The sequence below is a fragment of the Aspergillus clavatus genome, genomic scaffold (genome assembly GCF_000002715.2).
Source record: "Aspergillus clavatus NRRL 1 1099423829791 genomic scaffold, whole genome shotgun sequence".
Lineage (NCBI taxonomy): Eukaryota > Fungi > Ascomycota > Eurotiomycetes > Eurotiales > Aspergillaceae > Aspergillus > Aspergillus clavatus.
Window position 1 is genome coordinate 2,025,526 of NW_001517108.1, and position 21,311 is coordinate 2,046,836.

Here is a 21,311-nt window from a genome sequence, read left to right on the forward strand (position 1 = left end):
GGGAATACCTTCACCTTGTTTTCTTTCATGTTGAATCTCGATTATTGAGTCTAGTGCTCGGGTCTGGAGTATTCTCGGCAAACGGAGACAGATTCAGGCCCCCTCAGTACCAGTTGCCTTGCTGGTTCCCGTGTTTTAGCAGAAGGATTATATCATTCCTAATAATAATCTGCGGAGAATTTCAACGCTTCTGTCGTCTTCAATTTGGTAACAGAAATGCTAGATACTAAGGTAGGGTGTTTCTGGCTTGGGATCATAGTAGAGCCGTAGTATTTATCCGTATATGCCTGAGGCCACGAGGCATCCCCAGATCTTCCCCTGCATTCTCTCAAGGCTTCAACCATCTTGACTTAATTTTTCATCAATGACCATCTACCGTCTTCTTTACCATGATTCTTATCACCCAAGCGCAGAATGCCCACTGCAATCGATCCTCATAACCCCATTGGTTCCCTCATGTGTGGGGAAGAAGACGAGGGATGGCCCATTGGCGATCCCCGGTCGTTTCTGATAATGTCACTTCCCCAGCCAGGCATTGAGACTCGGCTTCCCGGAGTATCTGGTTCATTTCTCTGGATTCTCTCCCTGATCCAGTGCAGTTTGCTCATAGGATGCGGCTAGTCCCAATGGCAGTTGCCTGGATCTACCTTGCGTCCTCCTGCCCTGTGTCTCTCGTCCCTACGAGACGGATACTTCTCAGCTTACGGAGTTTACTTATTCACATCATAGCTCTATGGGCATGGCAATGGTAGATCTGGCTAGTCAGGGATTGCTACCTACACTCTATCTCAAGCTAGTGAATTACATCATTGAATTTGCCGCGCTGGATCTCTTACTGGACTAAGCATTGTGAAAGTGAATTGAGCTCAGTATAAACGTATTCAATACTATCTTCATTCCTCTTTCAGGGTCATAAGCATTAATGCTAGGCAGTAAAACAGCTAGCTTTATCATCTCAGACTCTGTATGATGTTACTGCTATAACTACAGGAAGATACACAGTATGGTGTGACATTCATTCTTGTATATATATACTGAGATGATCATTACCAGGTTATCTTATCCCTTCTCTTTATCCCCTAAGAGAAGTTAATCATAGATTTCCTGACTAGGAGATGAACAAACAAACCACCTGTTACCTTCTTACTACAGGAGACCTGCTCAATCAAACACTAAGTAGTATAGAGTCTCATGTCAACTACAAGAGAAGAGGACTCCCCCATTGTCTTGTAGGACTATTTCCCCAGCACATTGCCAGGGTTGCTGTAGGTCAATATTGAATTAGAACAATAGATTACCATATTCTATTGCAGAATGATCAAAGTAATAATAATACAAATTCTCATACATTGTCAATTGATGACTACTTGACACTCAATGGGGCTATTGAGGCAATGGGAAGAATGCTATTGTCCCTAATTCACCTCTGGGTTTGCTGAGGAAGGGACATAATCCACCTGCTGAAGGCAACAGTATAGCTTGAGTAAAGTCATTTGAATAATTGTCAATGCAGAGATAATAGCACTGTATTAAACTCAATAGATCAATAGCTCTGTCACTAAACAATGTAGTTATCACCTACACATGGGGATATACCAGTTCTCAACATCTTCTTCGTCCTCGGAGCATCATCCTTGAAGTCAGTCATATTCGGTCTTTCCGACTACCTGCTATTGTCGTCACATCTTCTACAACAGTATCTTGCTTCTCAAGCTACCAAGGTCTACTCCATCGTAGTTTTGATCTCACCATCCATTCCACTACAGGAAAGATGAATGACGAAACCTACGAGGTCCCTATCATGTTGAGCCCGGAGTATGCCCTTTCCGATCTGCTTGAAGTTGCCAGATATACTGACTGTTTGGAGCATCCATCTCACATACGAGGATATCGCCAAGCTCAATCCCTTTTACGAGGAATACAGAGCTTTCTGGAATGCCTCTTCGGACACGACAGCAACCACCCTCTCCTCCATGGATGCTTCGTCGAGATCCTCTTCTCAGCACTCAGTGCGTGCCGAAATTGACACACTTTCGTCTCCGGTTGATGTATCGTCGTCTCCTTCGCTGCACTATCCCGAACCTTACACCGGACTCAACTTCCCCAGGAAGCTCGATGTCCCTCTGTATGAAGGAAAGCAGCATCGACCATCTGTCCGGATCTATGACGAGGATCTCGCTGCGAGCCAGCACGCCAGTTTTGTACCTGACGGTCTTGTTCACACCTTGCAATCTATCAATGAAGCAACGGAAATGAGTGACTATGACTCCATGGATGTCCATCGGATCGGTGCACCCCTCCAGCGTGTGAGGTCTTCGCACAAGAAACTTTTTGGGACGAATGGCTGGCTGGGGAATACTTCCGAATTGCGAGATGTCCCTCTTAGAAGACAGAAATCTGGCATTTTCAGAGATCTGGGGAAGAAAATCAAGCACCATGTGGGAGAGATTGTAAGTGCTTGCCTGTTGTCCAGTGCCACTGGTCTTAGCTAACCGTCATTAGGCTGAAGATATGGCAAAGGCATATCCGAAGCCATTCGCTGTCGGATCACGCCGGTCAAGAATCGTGCCTGAGCCCACAATCCCCATCTCCTTGGATCCTCCAGCCCAAGCCAGATTGTATTCCGAGATGGAAGTTATGATCTGCCAGACCGCCAACAGATTCCTCATCCAACAGTATGCCGAGGGACGTGTCTCGGGGGAATCCATTAGGAAAGTCACCAGCTTCTGGGGCTCCAAGAACAGACCCCAAGTCGTCGAGTTTCAATTCGATCAGGCAACTCAGCGTCGTCTGATTTTGTCAAACGTTCGAGCCCTGCAATTCAATGGAGAATGCTCGACTAACCCTATCCTTCTACATTCCAATCTTCACAACTGGAAAGCAGTGGTCAAGGAAATGAGTATTCGCACCTTCTGTGCCCCTGATAGTGCCATTCGCAAGCATATGCACGATATTCATAAGCTCCTTGATATGCTGAATGCTCAAGACTCCACATTCATATCTTTCGAAAGGCTTCAGATGCAGGTATTGGCTCTAATGAGCGAGCGTAGGCAGACTAGCTACCAGCTCGAGCGAAGCAACAGCACCTTTTCAAGGTCGAGCGGCAGACCCACAGAAAACAGCTGGATAGTGCACTAAAATGACACCGATGAAGTGGAGCTGGTGGGTTGGTTTTGATCATCATTATGTCTGATTTGGTCATCCTTTGCAATATCTCTCTCTCCTTCTTCTTATCTTTCTTTAGCTTCAGCTTCACGTTCTCCTGTCCTTTTGTTCTGTAGCATGGTCTTTGTCTTCTATGATACCCCTCCTATAGCAGTTTAGCAATCGAGCTTTCTTCAAACTTACAGACTCACTAACATTCTCCATCCATATGTCTTCAGTATGAGACTTTTCCCCTTGCCAGTTATTATTGTGACATTGGCGTAGACAGAGGATGCAGTTTTCTTCTTTTGTGTTGTCACTTGTTCGATGCCCAGCAACCACCTGCCAAAAGCACGTGGGCCGACGTCATAGGCTCACGCGTCACATTAAAGAAAATGACCGTCTCACAGAAACGAAGACAGCTTGTCATCTCTCGCAATAGTCTGATTCAATGCTTTTAAACTCGTGGAATATGTTCTTTGACTTGACTTGACCTCGATGATGACGATATATCGACTGTCAATCTATGATAAGCACTGTCGAAGCCTTTCTCGATGCTGATTCCCCTTGTTTGTTGGCACAACGCTCAGCCCATGTGAAAGCGACACAATAATTTGCTATGGCAATGACACAAGTAGCTATTTCCAACTGACAATAATGACAAGCTCCGTTGTCAGTGATTAAGTCTAGGTCTTCCCTCAGCGCTGGACCGTACACAGCAATATTCCTTCTGCAACTTGCGGTGAACTATTATAGCATACACGATGGCTGGTCCGCTTCATACCTACGGGCCGAGTTGTCTATTGACCGACGATGACCCTGATCTCTCCTCGTGGCATTCCCAATCCGAGCCACCGAAAGTTCGTATACAGTTCTTCTATACCTCGTCTCTTCCGATCGATGATCCTCTAAGTGCGCTGCCTCCTCCGTCCGGCGGGCAAACTGCTGGGAATGAACGCACCCCGCCCCAGCCATTCTCGATCAAGGACAACATAAACCTCGAGGAAGCTTGGAAAGATTTACGACTCGCGAAGGAGCGCAAAGATGCCGAGTCAAAGAAGGATTCGGGCATTGCACGGGTCACCTCGATATCTGTACCTGGGAGAGAATCAGTTGAAGAAAAGGAACAGGGTAGGCAAGCTGGCAGCCGTGAAGGCATGAACCTGATAGGAAAGGATGAGAGCTCATCAAGTAATATTGCTTCTTGGGGTGGAACACAGCTTCGATCGTCACTTGGCGGTGGGTCTGGAGATCACAGCGAGTCTAGTCTTCCGATTCGTCGCAAAAGGGAGTTGTCTCTGAGCGACCAATTCACAGCTGTCAAACGTGTCGCTGGGAAGTCATCAGTGAGCGAGGACACAGCTATTGGGGGGCTCGAAGCCGAAAGTCTACGTGCGAGGTCATCGCGCGATGCAAGTATCAGTGGATCTCCGTTTGCCAGAGCTCCTCCGGCTCAATCACAGACCCCGCTGGGTCGCTCAATCGAGTCTATATCTTCGAAGGCTGGAAGTCCAGAGGTGCAGGGTGAATCTTCCCATACTGCACCACACCATACAGCCTTGAAATCATCAGGTCTCCGAAGCAGTGTTCAGGAAGAGAGTCCGTCTAATGAACCTATGAGCGAAGCTGGTGCAGTCATCGAGGATGATCCTTCTCAAACGAGGATTCCGGTCGGTGTTTCCCGACTTCATCTGGTGGAACTACCAAACCTCAAGGTCTGTGTTTCCCTCGCACTCACTAGAGAATTAGCGCGCTGACTGTAAATAGATGAAACCGCTATATTGGAGTCCTCTTCATGACGCATCAAATGTTCTGCGCGCTACGTGGTTCTACAAAAATACAATGCTACCGGTAGAAACAGAACTTGCTAACAGGCTCGAGGATGGATACCTTTATCTCAAACCCTGGACGGATACCTGGCAGGACGAACTCAACAGTTGCGTCGATAATGGAGCCGATGCAGAAATGAAAATCGTACATAGACTGTGGCCTAAGGACGAACCGAAATCCTCCGCTACACCTACTACCTCTCGGCCTGCCTCTAGTCTTGTCGAGGGCATTGAAGGGCGAGAATCCGATCCCTTAACTTTTGACGAGAATCGCGCTGCTGGCGGGGTCACTGCACACGTCGAAGCCGTCAAGCCATTCTTGAACTCCAGTGTCATTTATGTCGATGGTAGGAATGCTCAAATCCTCAGGCCTAGCCTGCTTCCATCTGTCTCAAGAGGAAGGAGACCCCTCAGTGCAATCCGCAAGGGTCGACAGATTGGAATACCCGTCGTCCGTGGCTTCAGCCGTCGCTTGTGGGAGCGGCTATATCCGTCTAAGCCCAGCTCCGTAGATGTAAGGAACTATCTCCGTACTCAGACACGGGCGATGTCCAGGACCGATGGTAGACAAGTCTGTTATGCTTGTGTCATGGAGGAATCACGCCCTACCCCTACTGATCTCGTACTGGTCATTCATGGCATAGGTCAAAAGCTGTCCGAGCGTATGGAAAGCTTTCATTTTACACATGCAATCAATGCTTTTCGCAGAAGCGTCAACATGGAGCTGAATAGCGAGCCAGTGTGGCCCCATGTCCGAGAGGGTCATGGTGGAATCATGGTTCTTCCCGTGAATTGGCGATCGACACTGTCTCTTGACGATGCAGCTCTTGAATCTCAGACTTCCAATGATCCAGCTTCCAATCACTACTCTCTAAAGGACATTACGCCGGAGACTATACCAGCCGTCAGGTCGTTGATCAGCGATGTTATGCTTGACATTCCTTACTACTTGTCTCATCATAAACCTAAGATGATACAAGCGGTGGTCAAAGAAGCGAATCGAATCTATCGACTCTGGTGCCAGAACAACCCTGGGTTCCAGCAGGACGGTCGTGTCCACCTACTCGCACATTCTCTAGGAAGTGCAATGGCTATAGATATTCTCAGTCATCAGCCAACGAAGGTCTCGGATTTTGACTTCTCGACTACGGGGATCCATAGCGATATCTTTGAGTTTGACACAAAGAATCTGTTTCTTTGTGGAAGCCCTGTTGGGTTTTTCTTACTCCTGAACAAAGGTATAGCAATACAGTGGGATTTAGTCTTCTTGAGATGTTCGTGCTAACCAGCTTCACAGCGAACCTCTTGCCGCGCCGGGGCAGAGACAAACCCGGATACGAAGGGGAAGACCGGCTGCGTGGTGTCGCTGGTGAAGCAGACACATATGGATGCCTAGCCGTTGACAACCTCTATAATATAATGCATACCACGGACCGTAAGAACTTCTACATGGACCTTATTCGAATCAACTTACTGACCCTTATCTTCCAGCAATCGCATATCGTGTCAATGCCGCAGTCGATGCTGACTTGGCCAACTCGCTCAAGATCGCATCAATCCCAGGCTCCAACGCATCCTTCTGGTCATCGTTCGGCAGCGTCTTTCGCTGGAGCTCGCCATCTCATTCTACACCAACTCGCCCTGCCGCGATTGCCAAGCTCCCATCTAATGTAGAAATGGAGACGCATGACTTCACACGCGAGGAGATAGCAGAAAAACGAATGCTACTGCTCAATGACAACGGCCAAATAGACTACTTCATTTCCGGTGGAGGGGGCCCCCTGAATATCCAGTACCTCAATATGCTGAGTGCGCACAGCAGCTACTGGATCCTGACAGACTTTGTGCGCTTCATCGTTATAGAGGTCGCCCGTGAGCAAGGCCGGGAGGCGACCTTGCCTGCTCTCCGGGCCGAGAAGAAGAAGGGCTGGAAGATACACAAGGGCTGAGATAGATTAGATATCCTTATTCTGGACTGGGCGTTTTTTCTTCTTTATTATTTCGAGTTTTTGTTTTTAGGAAATATACCTCCAAGATAACGGCTTACGGGCTACTGTTCCCCTAAGGCCGATGATAATGGCATCTTCACGATTGAGAGTTATATCTTCTTCTGAGATAACAAATTCAGGATTCCATCGATGGTAGACCTGTGCTGCCGCACTACACCTCAGACACAATGTTTCCCAACAACAAAGCCTCGACAAGAGTACCCTTTTCAACTGTCCCGCTGCCCGGCTGTAGCACTAAGAGCGCATTCGCACTCGCCAAGCTTCCCACTCGCGAGCTCCGCTGGCCAACCCCCTCCAGCCCGGTACTCGTCGCATACAGCCGCCCATCCGACTGCGACGCACTGACAATGCCACGGTGGTACTCCGTGCGCTTCGGGTCAAGCGGGAAGGCATGCGCCAGCACCACGGATACCAGCGGCAGACCCAGGGCGGGTGCGACGCCCGGCGCGGTCTGTCTTTGGCCCAGGCCCATCAGCTTGTGCAGGGAGGGAAGCACGAAGAGGTTGAGCGTGACGAGCGCCGAGGCGGGGTTCCCGGGGAGAGAGAAAATGAGTTTTGCCTCGCGCTCCTGCTGCGTGGCTGTCGCCGCGGATGCGGATGCGGATGGCTTGAACGGCACGGTCGCGAAGGTGGTCGGTTTGCCTGGTTTCATCGCCACGCGGCCGAAGTGGATTGTCCCGCCGAGCGAGCGCTCGATCGTCGGCTTGAGCAGGTCCAGTTCGCCCATGGAGACGCCACCTGTGGTCACGATCACATCGACAGGGTTGTGTGCCCGGCCGACGCCGCGGAGGGCGTCGCGGAGGGCGTTCTCGAGTTCGCCTGGTGGGGTGTCGCGCGCGATGCCGAGATCAACTGTGGGAAAGCCCCAGGAGGCCAGGCAGGAGAGGAGCGATGGGCGGTTGGAGTCTCGGATCTGACCTCCGTAGAGCTTGCTTGGGTCGTTGTGCTCGACTAGCTCATCGCCGGTGCTAAGGACACCCACGCAGGGTTTCTTGTAGACCTTCACAGTCCTGGTTCCTGTTGCGGCTAGGAGGCCGATTTCGCCACCGACGGAGGTAATGAGGTCGCCTTTGCGGAGGATTTTGGATCCGAGTGGGATGTCGCTGCCTGGCTCGCGGACGTTCTCCAAGGGCTTGATGTCACCGGTGAGGATCTCGATTGTTGCTTCCTCCTGGCCGTCGGGGGTCGAGGAGACCAAAACGGTGTCCTCGACCATCACAACCGCATTTGAATTCGGAGGGAGTGGCGCTCCGGTCGTGATCCGGGCAACAGTACCTGGCTCGAGAGGTGATAGCGCTCCCCCCGGGTTCGCATGGGTGATTGAAGCCACCGGAAAAATGCCCTTTGTGCTCGGTCCGGCTGGGGCGGAATCCGGTGCAATGACAGCGTATCCGTCGACGATGCTTGCGCGGTAAGCTGGTACAGCCTCTCCGGCGTAGACATCTTCCGCAATGACGGAGCCGACCAGAGCGGTGGTCACAGGGACCTCAACGACTACTGGGTCTGGAGTGTGCTGGCTGACCAGCTTGAGGGCTTCGTCAACCGATAACATGGGATAAGGCGATGAGCGATACCGGCGATTCGGACCGGCATTGGGATCATTGGACTGCGGTCGTTCAGAAGGCGATGTGTGCGCTCTTGGAACGACATGACCGTGAGCATGGGAATGCCCGTGGTGATGGTGGTGATGATGGTGATCATGCTGCTGTCCTTGACTTTCCGAGCGCGGATCATTGGGGGCTACACCAGCTTCGGCTTCCAGCTTCTTGACACCGCCAGCATGAAGAGCTCGCGAGTCTGCTCCAGCCGCCTGAGTACAAGCGTGCGGTAGAAGCTTGATGATTGCCTCAAGATTTTCCTTGGCTCCCTTTGGCGAGCCTGGTAGTGTAATCAGGAGTGACTTATCTCTGACACCCGCCACGGGGCGAGACATCATTGCAACTACAGTAGATGTCAGTCATGGCTCTGGATTCAAGGGCAATTTTGAGTCATACATGGTGTCACTTTGAGAGAAGCGGCAAGCATGCCGTGTCTTGGTTAGTGGATCAGTATACAGCTCTATAACATATAAGCAATGAGCACAACTCACACTAAACCAGGTGCATGGCGATGGATGAGAGGGGATACTGCCTGGTCAGGCTATCAGCGTATCTGTCCATCAGCAAGCTAGAGCGGAACATACCTCGGGGGTATTATCTTTGACGGCAAAACCTGTGCCACCGCTAATCAGGACTAGATTGGCCCATTCCGGGCCATCTGTCCAGCTGCAGATTGTTCGTTGAATGTCCAGCACATTATCAGGGACAATCTTGATAGTGGGAGCCTCCCAGCTGCTTGACCCCTCAGCTGCAAAAGTCGCCGTCAGAGTATCAGCCACTCTGTCAGATGATGGGTCCTTGGAAGCAGTATCCGATACAACCAGGATCGCAGCTCTCAGTTTGCCGTCAGCCATCTTGTCCGTCAACGTTGTGGGAGACAGTGAACGGGTTGCTGGTTGGATGTGGGGGAGAGTGTATTCGAGGTTGGTTGTATTTAGTTGGAGATAAGCGGGAATCGGGGATGCCAAGACAACTGGCGGATCGTCATTGGAGCTCCAAAGCTTCAAGGCAGAAAAAGTAGCTATTCATGATCCAAATAGCCTTATTTACATAGCGAGGAGTAGAAGTACAAGGCTGTCCTGGATTAGCTGGATTGAGCCCCCGACAACTGCTACTGTACAACATAGCCGACATCATCATCACCATAGCGAACCAGCGAAATCATCAATGCAGTGCTCAACGGACCAGAGAAGCTCTACAGTTTAAACCAAATTCCAGACGCCTCAATGCTTTATATAGGAACAGATAAAGAAAAATGAAAGAGAAAAAAACTTCGAACAAGAAGAAAAGGTCGAAGGGGTTTAAAAGCCCGGTCCGGCTCACGGCATCTTCTATCGAAGAAGACTATTGGGGAAGGGAAATTGCAACATCATGCTCCAAAGTCGGTCGCTTTTTGTCCAACCAGGAGTCCAATGATGAGGCCGAAAAGACCGAGAACAGAGCTGAAAATCTCAATGACGAGGATCTTGACGAACCTATACCTGAATGTTAGCGGCGAGGATCCCAGTTAAGGATAGCACGGGGTACAGGAGACGAACAAGCTGGGGTCAGCTGCATCAGCCAGAGCCGCACCACTACCGTTGATACCAACAGAGATACCGCAAATCAAGTTGCATGCTCCCACTGTGATACCTCCCCAGAAAAGCGCATATCCGGTGTAGTAATTGCTGCCGGAAAAGAGCTCGTCGCCTTCGACCAGGTTGAGTTTGGACGAGAAGACGATGGCCATGATGACTCCGTAGATAGCTACGACTTCACAGAAGATGATAGAGATCAGGTTCTTTGTCCGAATCCGTGGTGCCCTAACACCTCCACCAACGATCGACGAGCCTGTGAGGAAGATACCCCTAGTGGTTGTATATCAGTGGCTGAGGGGTCGAAAGGTCATGGGTACACCAAGGGTATCGAAATACATACCAGCCTGCTCCGACAACAGATAGACCAATGCACATTGCGATACCAAGGTTCGCCCAAGCATATGGCGAAACAGCCTCGAGGAAATGGCCAACCTGGGAGATGTCAACACGATGCACCCCATACAATTCGGTATCCCCGAGATATCCGTTCATACATTGAATTGTTCACCGTCGCCATGGAAAAGCATATCTAAGAGAAAGCATGTCAGTTCTCGTTACGGTCCATATGGAAGCTCCGATGATGCCCACTCACATCCTCCTATCACCAGGAGGGCCACGGTAGTAGCACCACCTCCATAGTAGAGAACCATGGTGACTTCCAACCCTTTCGTGCGCTTGCAAGAAGAATAAAGGAAAGATACAGGATGCTTTTCAGTAGATTGAGTGGGTGTTAAACGCCCGGGTAAACAATGGACTTTGAAGCTCTGGTTGGAGCCTCTCAACGTGCACTGAGACAACTCCAACTCGGTCGGCGGTGATGCTAGTTCGGCCCGGATTAATCCGTCGGCGCCGCGGCGGAGTTCCAATGGTTATTAGATAATGAATAATGCCGCCAGATCGTTAAGGCATACACGAGGCTAGACACTAGATGCTTTTCAAAGTACCCCAGACGGGCCCATGGATCGAGCTCTTGTCCATTCGACCATCTGAACACCTCACCGCGGGCACTGATTGCTATCTCATCGGAGTCATCAAACGATTTGTTTGTTCTCTAGACTCCTCCTCTTATCAACTTCTCTTTTCCACTTTTTCTCCCTCCGCCGAAGTATAGAGACTGCAACCGCGGCTATCTCTACTGCCCCTTATTCTCTTGTCACCGCTATCCAGAACACCTTCGCTATGGCTTCTTCCGGGGCTGGGTCGTATTCGAACCCTTTGAAGAAATTCAAGTACGTGACTTCGGGGCGCACGTCGTATGTATGGCTGGGCATTGTTAATGAAAAATTCTAGACTGGTGTTTTTGGGAGAACAGAGTGGTACGCATGCCTTCGCGTCGAGAGGTCGCCATGATCCCCTTTCAGAGACATGATGTCTGACCTTGATACTATAGTCGGCAAAACATCTTTGATCACGCGATTCATGTACGACTCGTTCGATAATACTTACCAAGCAACTATCGGAATCGACTTTTTGTCCAAGGTATACTCTATACTCGCACCGATACCCATGACGCTATCTGGCAGCACCCCCGCTTGCTTTTGTGTCGCCCTCCATTTGCAACCTGTTCATATTGAGCTAATATTCGGTTTTGCGCATCAGACCATGTACTTGGAGGATCGAACTGTCCGACTTCAGCTTTGGGACACAGCCGGCCAGGAGCGATTCCGATCTCTGATTCCTTCATACATTCGAGACTCTAGCGTGGCGGTGGTTGTATACGACATCTCAAATGCCAAATCATTCCAGAATACTCGGAAATGGATCGACGATGTTCGAGGAGAGCGCGGTAATGACGTGATCATTGTCCTAGTAGGCAACAAGACGGATTTGAACGATAAGCGGGAAGTTACCACGGCGCAAGGCGAGGAGGAAGCGAAGAAGAACGGATTGATGTTCATCGAGACCAGTGCCAAGGTCGGCCATAACGTGAAGCAGCTGTTCAGGAGGATAGCGCAGGCCCTTCCTGGAATGGAAGGTGAAGCAAACAGAGAGTCTCAAAGTTGGTCAATCCTGGAGAACCGGTGGCTTTGCGTTGCTGAATACTGACTTCTTACTTTTTTTCCAGTGATCGATGTCAACATCAGCCCCAAAGAAACGACAAGCAACGATGGATGCGCTTGCTGATAGCTATATCAACATTCTACTACCCGTTTATAATTGCCACTCAAGCTTCTGATGATTGTAATCTCAATAACGAGCATTGAGATTGTCTATAATGTTTTCCCCCCCATTCTTGACATGTATATTGTCTTTCTCCTGTCCTTTGTTTTCTCAAGGTAAATAGCGTCTCTAGATTCCAATCCTCTCGAACTTGTCCTTTTTCATGTATATGTGTTACAGTGTGGCATGGAACAGAATCTGGCGTTCTGCTTCTCGCATTCTGCCAGCGTCTATTCTTCTGGTTTATTCCCCCATCCTTGAGTCCATCTTTCCTTGTTTCAACAGAAATGATAGATTTCGAATTGCGCGAGGTATCGATCTATTCTGTTACAGCATAGCTTGGATGCTCTGGCGTACAATGGAATCTAGCCTACGGTGGTCGAAATGAAGGCTTCATATTGCTATCCAAAAGAATTCGGTAGAAGAAGAGCAGGCAGACATGGTAATAATGACATCTGGTGGATACTCAGCCCCTATACCGATCAATAGGCTCCTCAATAGTAATCCGGTAAATATCTGAAGCTCAAAGATCAACCAAGGCGGTTGCCTGACCAGACTAATCACTCCGCATTCTATCAGTCAAGGTCTCTAACAGCAAGTAATCAAAGACCGCCTGTGCTCATTCCGCTGTACATCATTCTAAAAATCAATAATGGAGAGAGACTGTATTATACATTCCAGGAGAACGTCATGAACAAGGGGCGATAATGCATGGCCCCATTATGCTGTTATGTTGTGCACACTACACAAAGACCAACAGCGTCATCCGCCTCGCCCGCTGGTCTTGGCATTCCGATTTCCTCTGCCTTTAGACTTTCTCAGCCTCAGCACAAATGAAAAGGCAGCGATCGGCAGGCGGATCGTTCGGAAAATCAAGCGCCCCTATGTAAGGCATTTTGCACTACGACCTTAACAACAACTATCTAGACTAACTAATAATATTGACATTTGACTGCTGCTGTCCACCAGCCTCTTTTTTTTTCCCCATCTTTCCAGCTGACTCTCACCCTCACTTTCATCATCATTCCATTCTTTTGCCTCTTTTGCCGTCTTTGAGCCACAAACGGTCTCACCCCCCCCCCCTCCCCCCCCGATCCCATCGGCGGCATTCAAGATGGGTTTCTCAGCCCGTTTTCTCCGCGTCCCGCGGCCAGAGGTACGTCAACTTGGATGGTATTATTTAAAAATGAAGAGGGATTGGTTCTGGCCTGTTTTCGTCTGTCGCTTATCTCTGATAGCTAATGATGGTTTCCTGCAGACCTTCCTCTACGTGATGAGCCTGGAGACGGGCGCTTCGTTGATCACACTGTCCCTGCTACTTAACAAAATCAGTGGTCTCTATGGCCTGCTCGCTTTATTGACCGGCTACGACCTGTCGCCAGTTCAACTATCGATGTACCTGTACTCGCTTGTCGCCCTCGGACTCACAGCCTATCTCTTCCCACACATCCGGAAACAATCTCCTCTACAATGCCTTGGCCTTGCATGGCTCTACCTCTTCGACACGATTATCAACGCTGCGTACACTGCGGCTTTCGGTGTGACGTGGTTTCTCGTCATCTCACAGAACTATGAGGGCGGAAAAGTGAAGGGTCCGGGCAGCGAGACTATCGCTCAGACTGCGGGCTTCACTAGCCCCCAGTATGGCTCCTCAACCCAAGAAAGACCTACTCGACGATCGGATGGCCTCAGTAACGCTGTCACGCAACCGGAGAGTTTCCAGAGCATTGTCTTGGTGTGCTCGCTTTGGATTGTACGCTTCTACTTCATCTTCATCATGTTCGCCTTTGCCCGCCAGGCTCTCCGTCTCTACGTCGCCATCCCCCGTCACACTCAACTTCCCACTCATAGCCGCAATACCTCTATCGCCAGCGTCGCCAGCATCGCCGACATCGATCGGGAGCCATTTTCGTCATATAGCCCTGATGGTCAGGGCTGGCAAGGAAAGCTTGGCCGCGCCATGATCAGCGTCGGTCGCGGTTACTGGCTGGGCGACGACGAGGACGGCAATTGGGTTGACACCATGGGCCGCAAGTTCCGGTCACGCGGCGATAACATGGAGCTTCCTGGTCCCTTGGAGCGTGAAAGAAGGCGCCGTTCCGGCACTGGGCCTCCGCAGCCTTCTCAGGCCGCAGTCCAGGCCGCTGCACTGCAACAGCCGCTTCCCGAAGGCATGAATCTGAAGATGCACGACTGGAATGAGCCTCGTTGATCTGCGATTTGCGCGAGCATCTCTTTCATCTGAGACTATGGTGTGACTCTTGAATTGAAGTGACCGTGGTCCTACGGCAGATATCCACCCCTACTGGGCCCCGTTGAAAAGGCCGACATGCTCACATCACCTGTTTGCTGTACAGAATCTAGGCCAGCAAGACGCTCTATTGTCCATAGTCATATGTCTTTTTTCTTTTTTTTTTTGTTCCTTGTCATTTATTCTACATGCCGAAATGATTACATAATATGGTTGGGATGGGACTTGGGCTTCTGGGTGACAAGGTAACGACTCATGTCTTATCCCATTTGCTTTTATTGGGTGTCTTACTTCCAAGGGAGAGGCGTTCGGTTCAAACTCGCTCGGGAATTTAGGGATTTGTGGGTGTGATTGAGATTGAAGGGGGATCACTTGGAGGAAGACAAGTTACTGGAGATCAATCTGGTATTGGGGGGGAGACACATTTGTATTCATCAGATATGGCTTGGGGCGTTCAGACCCTGTACATTTATTTATTTTTTGTTACCAATATGGGTTGGCATTTAATATGGCGTTCTGAGATATCATCAATATCCATCTATTCCATGGCTTCGGCCTATTCTCACGCACGCAATCCAGCATAGGAGTACTAATTTCTCGCCCGAGAGTGCTAGCTGCCTTAGGCTGCGGACACCTGAGTTCTGCAGTTTGTAGTTATGGGACGATGGGCTGCGGAAAGTGCCGAGACAAGTGAATAATCGTCAGACAAGTTGAGTGATCGAGGGGAACAGCCCATTGTCAGTGAATAATTAGTAACCTACTGTGTAGTGCAACTTGGCCCATGAGCAGATCTTGATTACTGATGGGGTATCTTCAAATATTATTAGCCTCGGTGAAGAGACTGGAGTCCTGAGGCAAACACCGACGCCAAGCCCGTGCCCAGGCACCGGCACGTGACGTGGGAAAACTGACGTGCTCGAGAAGCCAGTCACGGGACCCCCGCACTTGCCCTGATTGGGCAGGTTTGCTCTCGGCGGTCAGGTGTGTTTGCATCGATGTCGTGATCGAAGTCCAATCAGAGCTTTGGTGATCCAAACCCCCCCGATGGCGGAGAGTATGGAGGGACTCATTTTTGGTAGAGTACTAGACAGCTGTTGAAAAGAAAGTCGGGGAGACTTTTTCTCTTTAAATCCTCAGTGTGGTCGTTTCTCTTCTTCCCTCTCTCTGTTGTTTCATTATTATTCCCCCGTGTCAAGGTTGCAGTGTTACTAACAAGTGGGAGTCGCCGTATGCGGTGATATCGTTGTAAAAACACTTTATAGTTCATCCCACCCTCTGCGCCGTCAAGAGCGCACCTCATAATTGTCAGATATGGCGTCCGTTTCGACTGCTGCGGAAGCAGGTTAGTCCCCCCCTTTTTCTGTTCTTGTTTGTTTAAAGAGATCTAAAATGCTCTATCTGCGACATCGCATGCTAACTATATTGATCAGCCGCTCGCGTTGCCTACCTCGTCAGCGATGTCGTTCTCTCCGTCCAGCCATCGCTGCAGACAGATTCTCTCTTCTCGAAGTCTCTCAAGGCTTTGAAGGCGAGCAACGCTCCTAGCGTTCTCCCTAGAGCAGTCCCCGAGGTGGGTCATGCATCCAATATGCCCTCCATTTCGAGGCATATTGCGGGACCAAAACTGACACTATCGACAGGTCGTCCCTGTACGATACAATGAGGATCCCCTGCTCTCCGCCTTCCATCCCCTACAGTCCGGCAACTTGGTCTCGGTTGTCACCAGCTCCTCCATCCTCCTCTCCTCCGTTCCTCATCTCTACCGCTTAGCGAACTCCCCCATCGTCATTCACGTCGCCTTGGAGCCCCTCCCATTCCCAGATTACTCCGTTATCAGCTCGATACGCCAATGCGGTTTCACCTTCTTGCACTCCGAGACCATCCAGGAGGCTCAGGATATCGCTATCACCGCCCACGCCCTGGCGCACCGGTCCGGGAAGGGTGTCATTCACTTCTTCGATCCTGCCAATTCCGCCAACGATGAGACCATTGCGGCGGAAGATGTGGACGTGGTCAGATCCCTCCTCAACCTAGGCGGAAACACTAGCCCAGACACTGCACAGACTCTATATGCGGACTCCGGCCGTGTGGCTACAGTCTCAGAAGAGGCTACGGAGGGATCTAGCAGAGCTCAGGGCGACCTTGCATCTACCCTGGCCCAACCTGCTCCAACTCCTTCCAACATCAGTGTCGATAACTCCTCCGTTGGCTCATCGCGGAGAGACAGTAGCACAGACAGCCATGCTCCCAGCTCCGCCGCCACAACCGTCGATGCGGCCGCTTCTGTGCGCCCAGTCACCGCTGCCGACATCTTCGAGTGGACTGCTCAGATCTGGAGCGTACTGTCGCAGACTGTTGGACGCACTTACCGGGCGATTGAATACACTGGCCCCGCAGATGCCAAGTCTGCCATCTTCGTGTTCGGCTCAACCGGAGTTTTCGTGGATGTCCTGGCCAAGGCCGACGCCAACAGCGAGCTCGAGAACATCGGCCTCGTCACAGCTCGCCTGTACCGTCCCTGGATCGGGGGCCAGATTGTGAACACGCTCCCCAGCTCTGTCGAGAAGATTGCCGTTCTCGAGCAGGTCCGCAAGACCACCAAGTGGGGTCCTTCATTAATGGACCTGTTGTCCAGCTTGACCCCGTCTGCTGGCAGACCCACTCCTCAGATTGTCGGTTACAGACTGGGTTATGTTGAGCCTTCCACCGCCGTTCAGGCACTTCGGGGCATAGTTCAGAACTTGAACTCTGCTTCCCCGATTCAGAACCTCGAGATTGGAAGCTCCAAGGTGCCTGCCACCCAGCCTACCCTGGAACAGCCCAACCTTGAGAATGCCTACCTGAAGATTCTGAACCAGCTCTTCGGCGAGCGTTTGTACATCGCCAACCAACTGGATTCAAAGGACGCTGGCGTCTCCACCACCATTGCTGCCAGCCCTGAATACGGATTCGGCTCGCTGATTGCCAGAAAGGAGCACCGCCAGCGCTTCATTCGTGAAGTCGAGGAGGCTTCCAAGTCTACCGGCTTCTCGACCGATGCGCCTAAGTCTTCTTTGTCGAACTGGGCCCTGAATGTCAAGGATGCCTCCAAGGCGAACAAGCTGGCATCTGATGTCATTGACAATCTTTCCACTGATGGCTCCGAGGTCGCCAAGAAGCTCCTCGAGTCGAGAAAGCTCTTCTTCGAGGAGTCTCAGTGGCTCATTGGTTCCGACGCCTGGGCTTACGATCTCGGCAACTCTGGTGTTCATCACGTCCTCGCTTCGGGCGAAAATGTCAACATGCTCATCATTGACTCTCAGCCTTATTCCGAGCGCACTGCTGCCGATCCCACTCGCAGAAAGAAGGACATTGGCCTTTATGCCATGAACTTCGGCAATGCCTACGTCGCCTCGGTTGCGGTCTATGGCTCTTACACCCAGGTGCTGCAAGCAATGGCCGAGGCCGAACAGTTCAAGGGTCCTTCCGTCGTCGTTGCTTATCTGCCTTACAACCAGGAGAATGACTCTGCTCTCACCGTGCTGCAGGAGACCAAGAAGGCCGTTGACCTCGGCTACTGGCCTCTGTACCGCTGGAACCCCGACAACGAGGAGAATGGCGAGCCCAGGTTCTCTCTTGACTCGGATCGTATCAAGCGCGAGCTCGAGGAGTTCCTCCGTCGTGACAACCAACTGACGCAGCTCATGAACCGCAAGCCTCAGTATGCTCCTGTCCTCTCTGAGTCCTATGGCACTGAAGTCCGCGCCTTGCAGAAGCGCAAGGCCAAGGATTCCTACGAGAAGCTTCTCGACGGTCTTTTCGGTGCGCCTTTGACCGTTCTCTTCGCCTCCGACGGCGGCAACGCTGAGAACATTGCCAAACGTCTCGGCAACCGCGGCCGCGCCAGAGGCTTGAAGACCATGGTTATGGCGATGGACGATTACCCGGCCGAGGATCTCGCATCCGAGGAGAATGTGGTTTTCATCACCAGTACTGCTGGTCAGGGTGAGTTCCCCATGAACGGTCGCAACCTCTGGGAGGTCATCAAGAACTCGGGTGACTTGGACCTTTCTACCATCAACTACTCCATCTTCGGTCTTGGTGATAGCCACTACTGGCCCCGCAAGGAGGATAAGATCTACTACAACAAGCCAGCCAAGGACCTCGATGCTCGCATTACCTTCCTCGGTGGTCGCAAGCTCACAGATATCGGCCTTGGTAATGATCAGGATCCCGATGCCTATCAGACTGGCTACTCTGAGTGGGAGCCTCGTCTCTGGCAAGCACTTGGTGTGGACAAGGTCGAAGGTCTGCCTGAGGAGCCTGCTCCCTTGACCAATGAGGATATCAAGATCCAGTCCAACTACCTTCGCGGTACCATTGCCGAGGGTCTGCTGGATGAGAGCACTGGTGCTCTTTCTGCCAGCGACGGGCAATTGACCAAGTTCCACGGAACATACATGCAAGACGACCGTGACATTCGTGATGAGCGCAAGGCCCAGGGTCTGGAGCCAGCCTACAGTTTCATGATCCGTTGCCGTCTTCCTGGTGGTGTTGCCACTCCCTCGCAGTGGATCCAAATGGACGACATCAGCAGCGCATACGGCAATGAGACCATGAAGCTCACGACCAGACAAACCTTCCAGTTCCACGGTGTGATCAAGCGCAACCTCCGCTCCGCCATGCGCGCCATCAACAAGTCCCTCATGACCACCATCGCAGCGTGCGGTGATGTCAACCGTAATGTCATGTGCAGCTCCCTTCCTGAACTTTCGTACTTCCATCGCGAAACCCATGCCGTTGCCCAAAAGGTCAGCGACCACCTACTGCCGTCTACCACTGCCTATCATGAGATCTGGCTGAAGGACGACGACGACAAGAAGGTCCAGGTTGCAGGAGACGCTGTGCAGGACCACGAACCCCTGTACGGTCCCACCTATCTTCCCCGCAAGTTCAAGATCACCATCGCCATCCCTCCCCACAACGATACCGATGTGTACGCCCACGATATTGGCTTGATCGCTATCAAGGGTGCCGATGGACATCTGGAAGGCTTCAATGTCCTTGCCGGTGGTGGTATGGGTGCGACACACAACAACAAGAAGACCTACCCTCAGACCGGTCGCATGTTCGGATACGTGCCTGCTGACCAGGCTCACATTGTCTGTGAGAAGATCATGTTGGTCCAGCGCGACTTCGGTGACCGCAAGAACCGCAAGCACGCTCGTCTCAAGTACACCATTGACGACATGGGTGTTGAGGTCTACAAGGGCAAGGTGGAAGCTCTGCTGCCTGAGGGACTGCGCTTCGCCGAGCCTCGCCCGTTCGAATTCACGTCGAACGTCGACACCTTTGGCTGGCAGAAGGACGAGACCGGCCTGAACCACTTCACCTTCTTCATCGAGAACGGACGTATTGAGAACACCGCCGAGTTCACCATGCGCTCGGGCTTGCGCGAGCTGGCCGCGCTAGACAAGGGTGAGTTCCGCCTCACGGGTAACCAGCACCTGATCCTCTCCAACATCAAAGATGAGGACCTGCCGGTCGTGAAGGAAGTGATGGCCAAGCACAAGCTGGACAACACCGCCTTCAGCGGCCTGCGCCTCTCCTCATCCGCTTGCGTGGCCTTCCCCACCTGCGGTCTCGCCATGGCCGAGTCCGAGCGCTACCTCCCCGTCCTGATCTCCAAGCTCGAGTCCACCCTCGAAGAGGTAGGCCTGGCCCGCGACAGCATCGTCATGCGTATGACCGGTTGCCCGAACGGCTGCGCCAGACCCTGGCTCGCCGAAGTCGCCTTCGTCGGCAAGGCCTACGGCGCGTACAACATGTACCTCGGCGGCGGCTACCATGGCCAGCGGCTGAACAAGCTGTACCGCCAGTCCATCATGGAGGACGAGATCCTCGACATCATGAAGGGTCTGCTGAAGCGGTACGCCCTCGAGCGCAACACCGACGGCGAGACCCCGGAGCGCTTCGGCGACTGGTGTATCCGCGCCGGTGTCATCAACAAGACCACCGACGGCACCAACTTCCACGAGGGTGTAAGTTCCTCCCCATAGTTTGCCTACCATAGCGTCGCTTCCTGAACCATGAAAACTAACCCGCTACTTCACAGGTCGCCGAGGAAGACGAGGAAGAAGAGTAAACGACGCTCCTGCAGAATAAAAAGCCAGTAATTTTTATTTTTATTTTTATTTTTTCTTTCTTTCCTTCTTGCTTAGAACGACTTGGATACCAAGCTTTTTGTCGCCTTTTTCTTTTTTTCCCCCCCCCTTTTTCTGATGACGAATAAATGCCCTATTCCGAGATACGATCACAGTCACACGTCTTCCCTGTCATTTGCATTATTTAGTACTAGATGATGATACAGTGGCCACTTACCTACTTGATAGCCACAAGATTGCAGGGTTATTGTATATGAGCGAATGAACCAATTGCATAGTTCCTACGGGAGTACTTGCCATCCTTTTCCAGAGAAAAATAACAAAGAATTTCAACATTCATAGCTCAGTTTCACCCTCTAGGTATACATAAGTACTATGGCTGGCGCGTACTCGTGCAAGAACAATACAACAGAAAAAATAGGGGAACACAGGGCCTCGGACGATTTAGGCTGGGAGCTCAAAGCGAAAGACTTATGGCTTTCATGGCTTGTTCTAGCAATACAACGAGGGCGATGCAGGTTGCAACTTTGATTCGTCGATATAGATATGGATACCCGGATATCCCCATGATATGGACAGGTGTAGTACACCCTTTTTTCG

At 51.3% G+C, this 21,311-nt stretch overlaps 7 protein-coding genes across 7 annotated transcripts, besides 2 other annotated features; 5 read left to right on the top strand and 2 right to left on the bottom strand.

Moving 5' to 3' along the window:
• Nucleotides 1-1,771: 1,771 nt before the first annotated feature.
• ACLA_074470 (uncharacterized protein) lies at nucleotides 1,772-3,138 on the top strand (the record flags this gene model as incomplete). Its single annotated transcript, XM_001275835.1, has 3 exons — nucleotides 1,772-1,815; nucleotides 1,868-2,450; nucleotides 2,503-3,138. The coding sequence occupies 3 exons, from the start codon at nucleotides 1,772-1,774 to the stop codon at nucleotides 3,136-3,138; spliced, it is 1,263 nt and encodes a 420-aa protein (XP_001275836.1).
• Nucleotides 3,139-3,908: 770 nt separating this feature from the next.
• Nucleotides 3,909-6,922, top strand: ACLA_074480 (DDHD family phospholipase; the record flags this gene model as incomplete). Its single annotated transcript, XM_001275836.1, has 4 exons — nucleotides 3,909-4,859; nucleotides 4,912-6,211; nucleotides 6,271-6,408; nucleotides 6,465-6,922. The coding sequence occupies 4 exons, from the start codon at nucleotides 3,909-3,911 to the stop codon at nucleotides 6,920-6,922; spliced, it is 2,847 nt and encodes a 948-aa protein (XP_001275837.1).
• A 211-nt stretch (nucleotides 6,923-7,133) lies between these two features.
• Nucleotides 7,134-9,434, bottom strand: ACLA_074490 (bifunctional molybdopterin adenylyltransferase MobB/molybdopterin molybdotransferase MoeA family protein; the record flags this gene model as incomplete). Its single annotated transcript, XM_001275837.1, has 4 exons — nucleotides 7,134-8,923; nucleotides 8,977-9,014; nucleotides 9,072-9,112; nucleotides 9,165-9,434. 4 exons carry the CDS (start codon nucleotides 9,432-9,434, stop codon nucleotides 7,134-7,136), a joined length of 2,139 nt encoding a protein of 712 aa, XP_001275838.1.
• Nucleotides 8,656-8,680: a microsatellite.
• Nucleotides 9,435-9,949: 515 nt separating the features above from the next.
• ACLA_074500 (H(+)-transporting V0 sector ATPase subunit c'') lies at nucleotides 9,950-10,807 on the bottom strand (the record flags this gene model as incomplete). Its single annotated transcript, XM_001275838.1, has 5 exons — nucleotides 9,950-10,055; nucleotides 10,119-10,427; nucleotides 10,498-10,589; nucleotides 10,652-10,686; nucleotides 10,750-10,807. The coding sequence occupies 5 exons, from the start codon at nucleotides 10,805-10,807 to the stop codon at nucleotides 9,950-9,952; spliced, it is 600 nt and encodes a 199-aa protein (XP_001275839.1).
• A 718-nt stretch (nucleotides 10,808-11,525) lies between these two features.
• On the top strand, nucleotides 11,526-12,281 carry ACLA_074510 (Rab family GTPase YPT6; the record flags this gene model as incomplete). Its single annotated transcript, XM_001275839.1, has 2 exons — nucleotides 11,526-12,156; nucleotides 12,223-12,281. The coding sequence occupies 2 exons, from the start codon at nucleotides 11,526-11,528 to the stop codon at nucleotides 12,279-12,281; spliced, it is 690 nt and encodes a 229-aa protein (XP_001275840.1).
• A 1,150-nt stretch (nucleotides 12,282-13,431) lies between these two features.
• Nucleotides 13,432-14,529, top strand: ACLA_074520 (inositol phosphorylceramide synthase regulatory subunit KEI1; the record flags this gene model as incomplete). The annotated part of the gene is made up of 2 exons (XM_001275840.1): nucleotides 13,432-13,473; nucleotides 13,576-14,529. 2 exons carry the CDS (start codon nucleotides 13,432-13,434, stop codon nucleotides 14,527-14,529), a joined length of 996 nt encoding a protein of 331 aa, XP_001275841.1.
• A 1,350-nt stretch (nucleotides 14,530-15,879) lies between these two features.
• ACLA_074530 (sulfite reductase (NADPH) subunit beta) lies at nucleotides 15,880-20,606 on the top strand (the record flags this gene model as incomplete). The annotated part of the gene is made up of 3 exons (XM_001275841.1): nucleotides 15,880-15,910; nucleotides 15,999-16,138; nucleotides 16,209-20,606. The coding sequence occupies 3 exons, from the start codon at nucleotides 15,880-15,882 to the stop codon at nucleotides 20,604-20,606; spliced, it is 4,569 nt and encodes a 1,522-aa protein (XP_001275842.1).
• Nucleotides 20,607-20,722: 116 nt separating this feature from the next.
• Nucleotides 20,723-20,746: a microsatellite.
• Nucleotides 20,747-21,311: the final 565 nt, after the last annotated feature.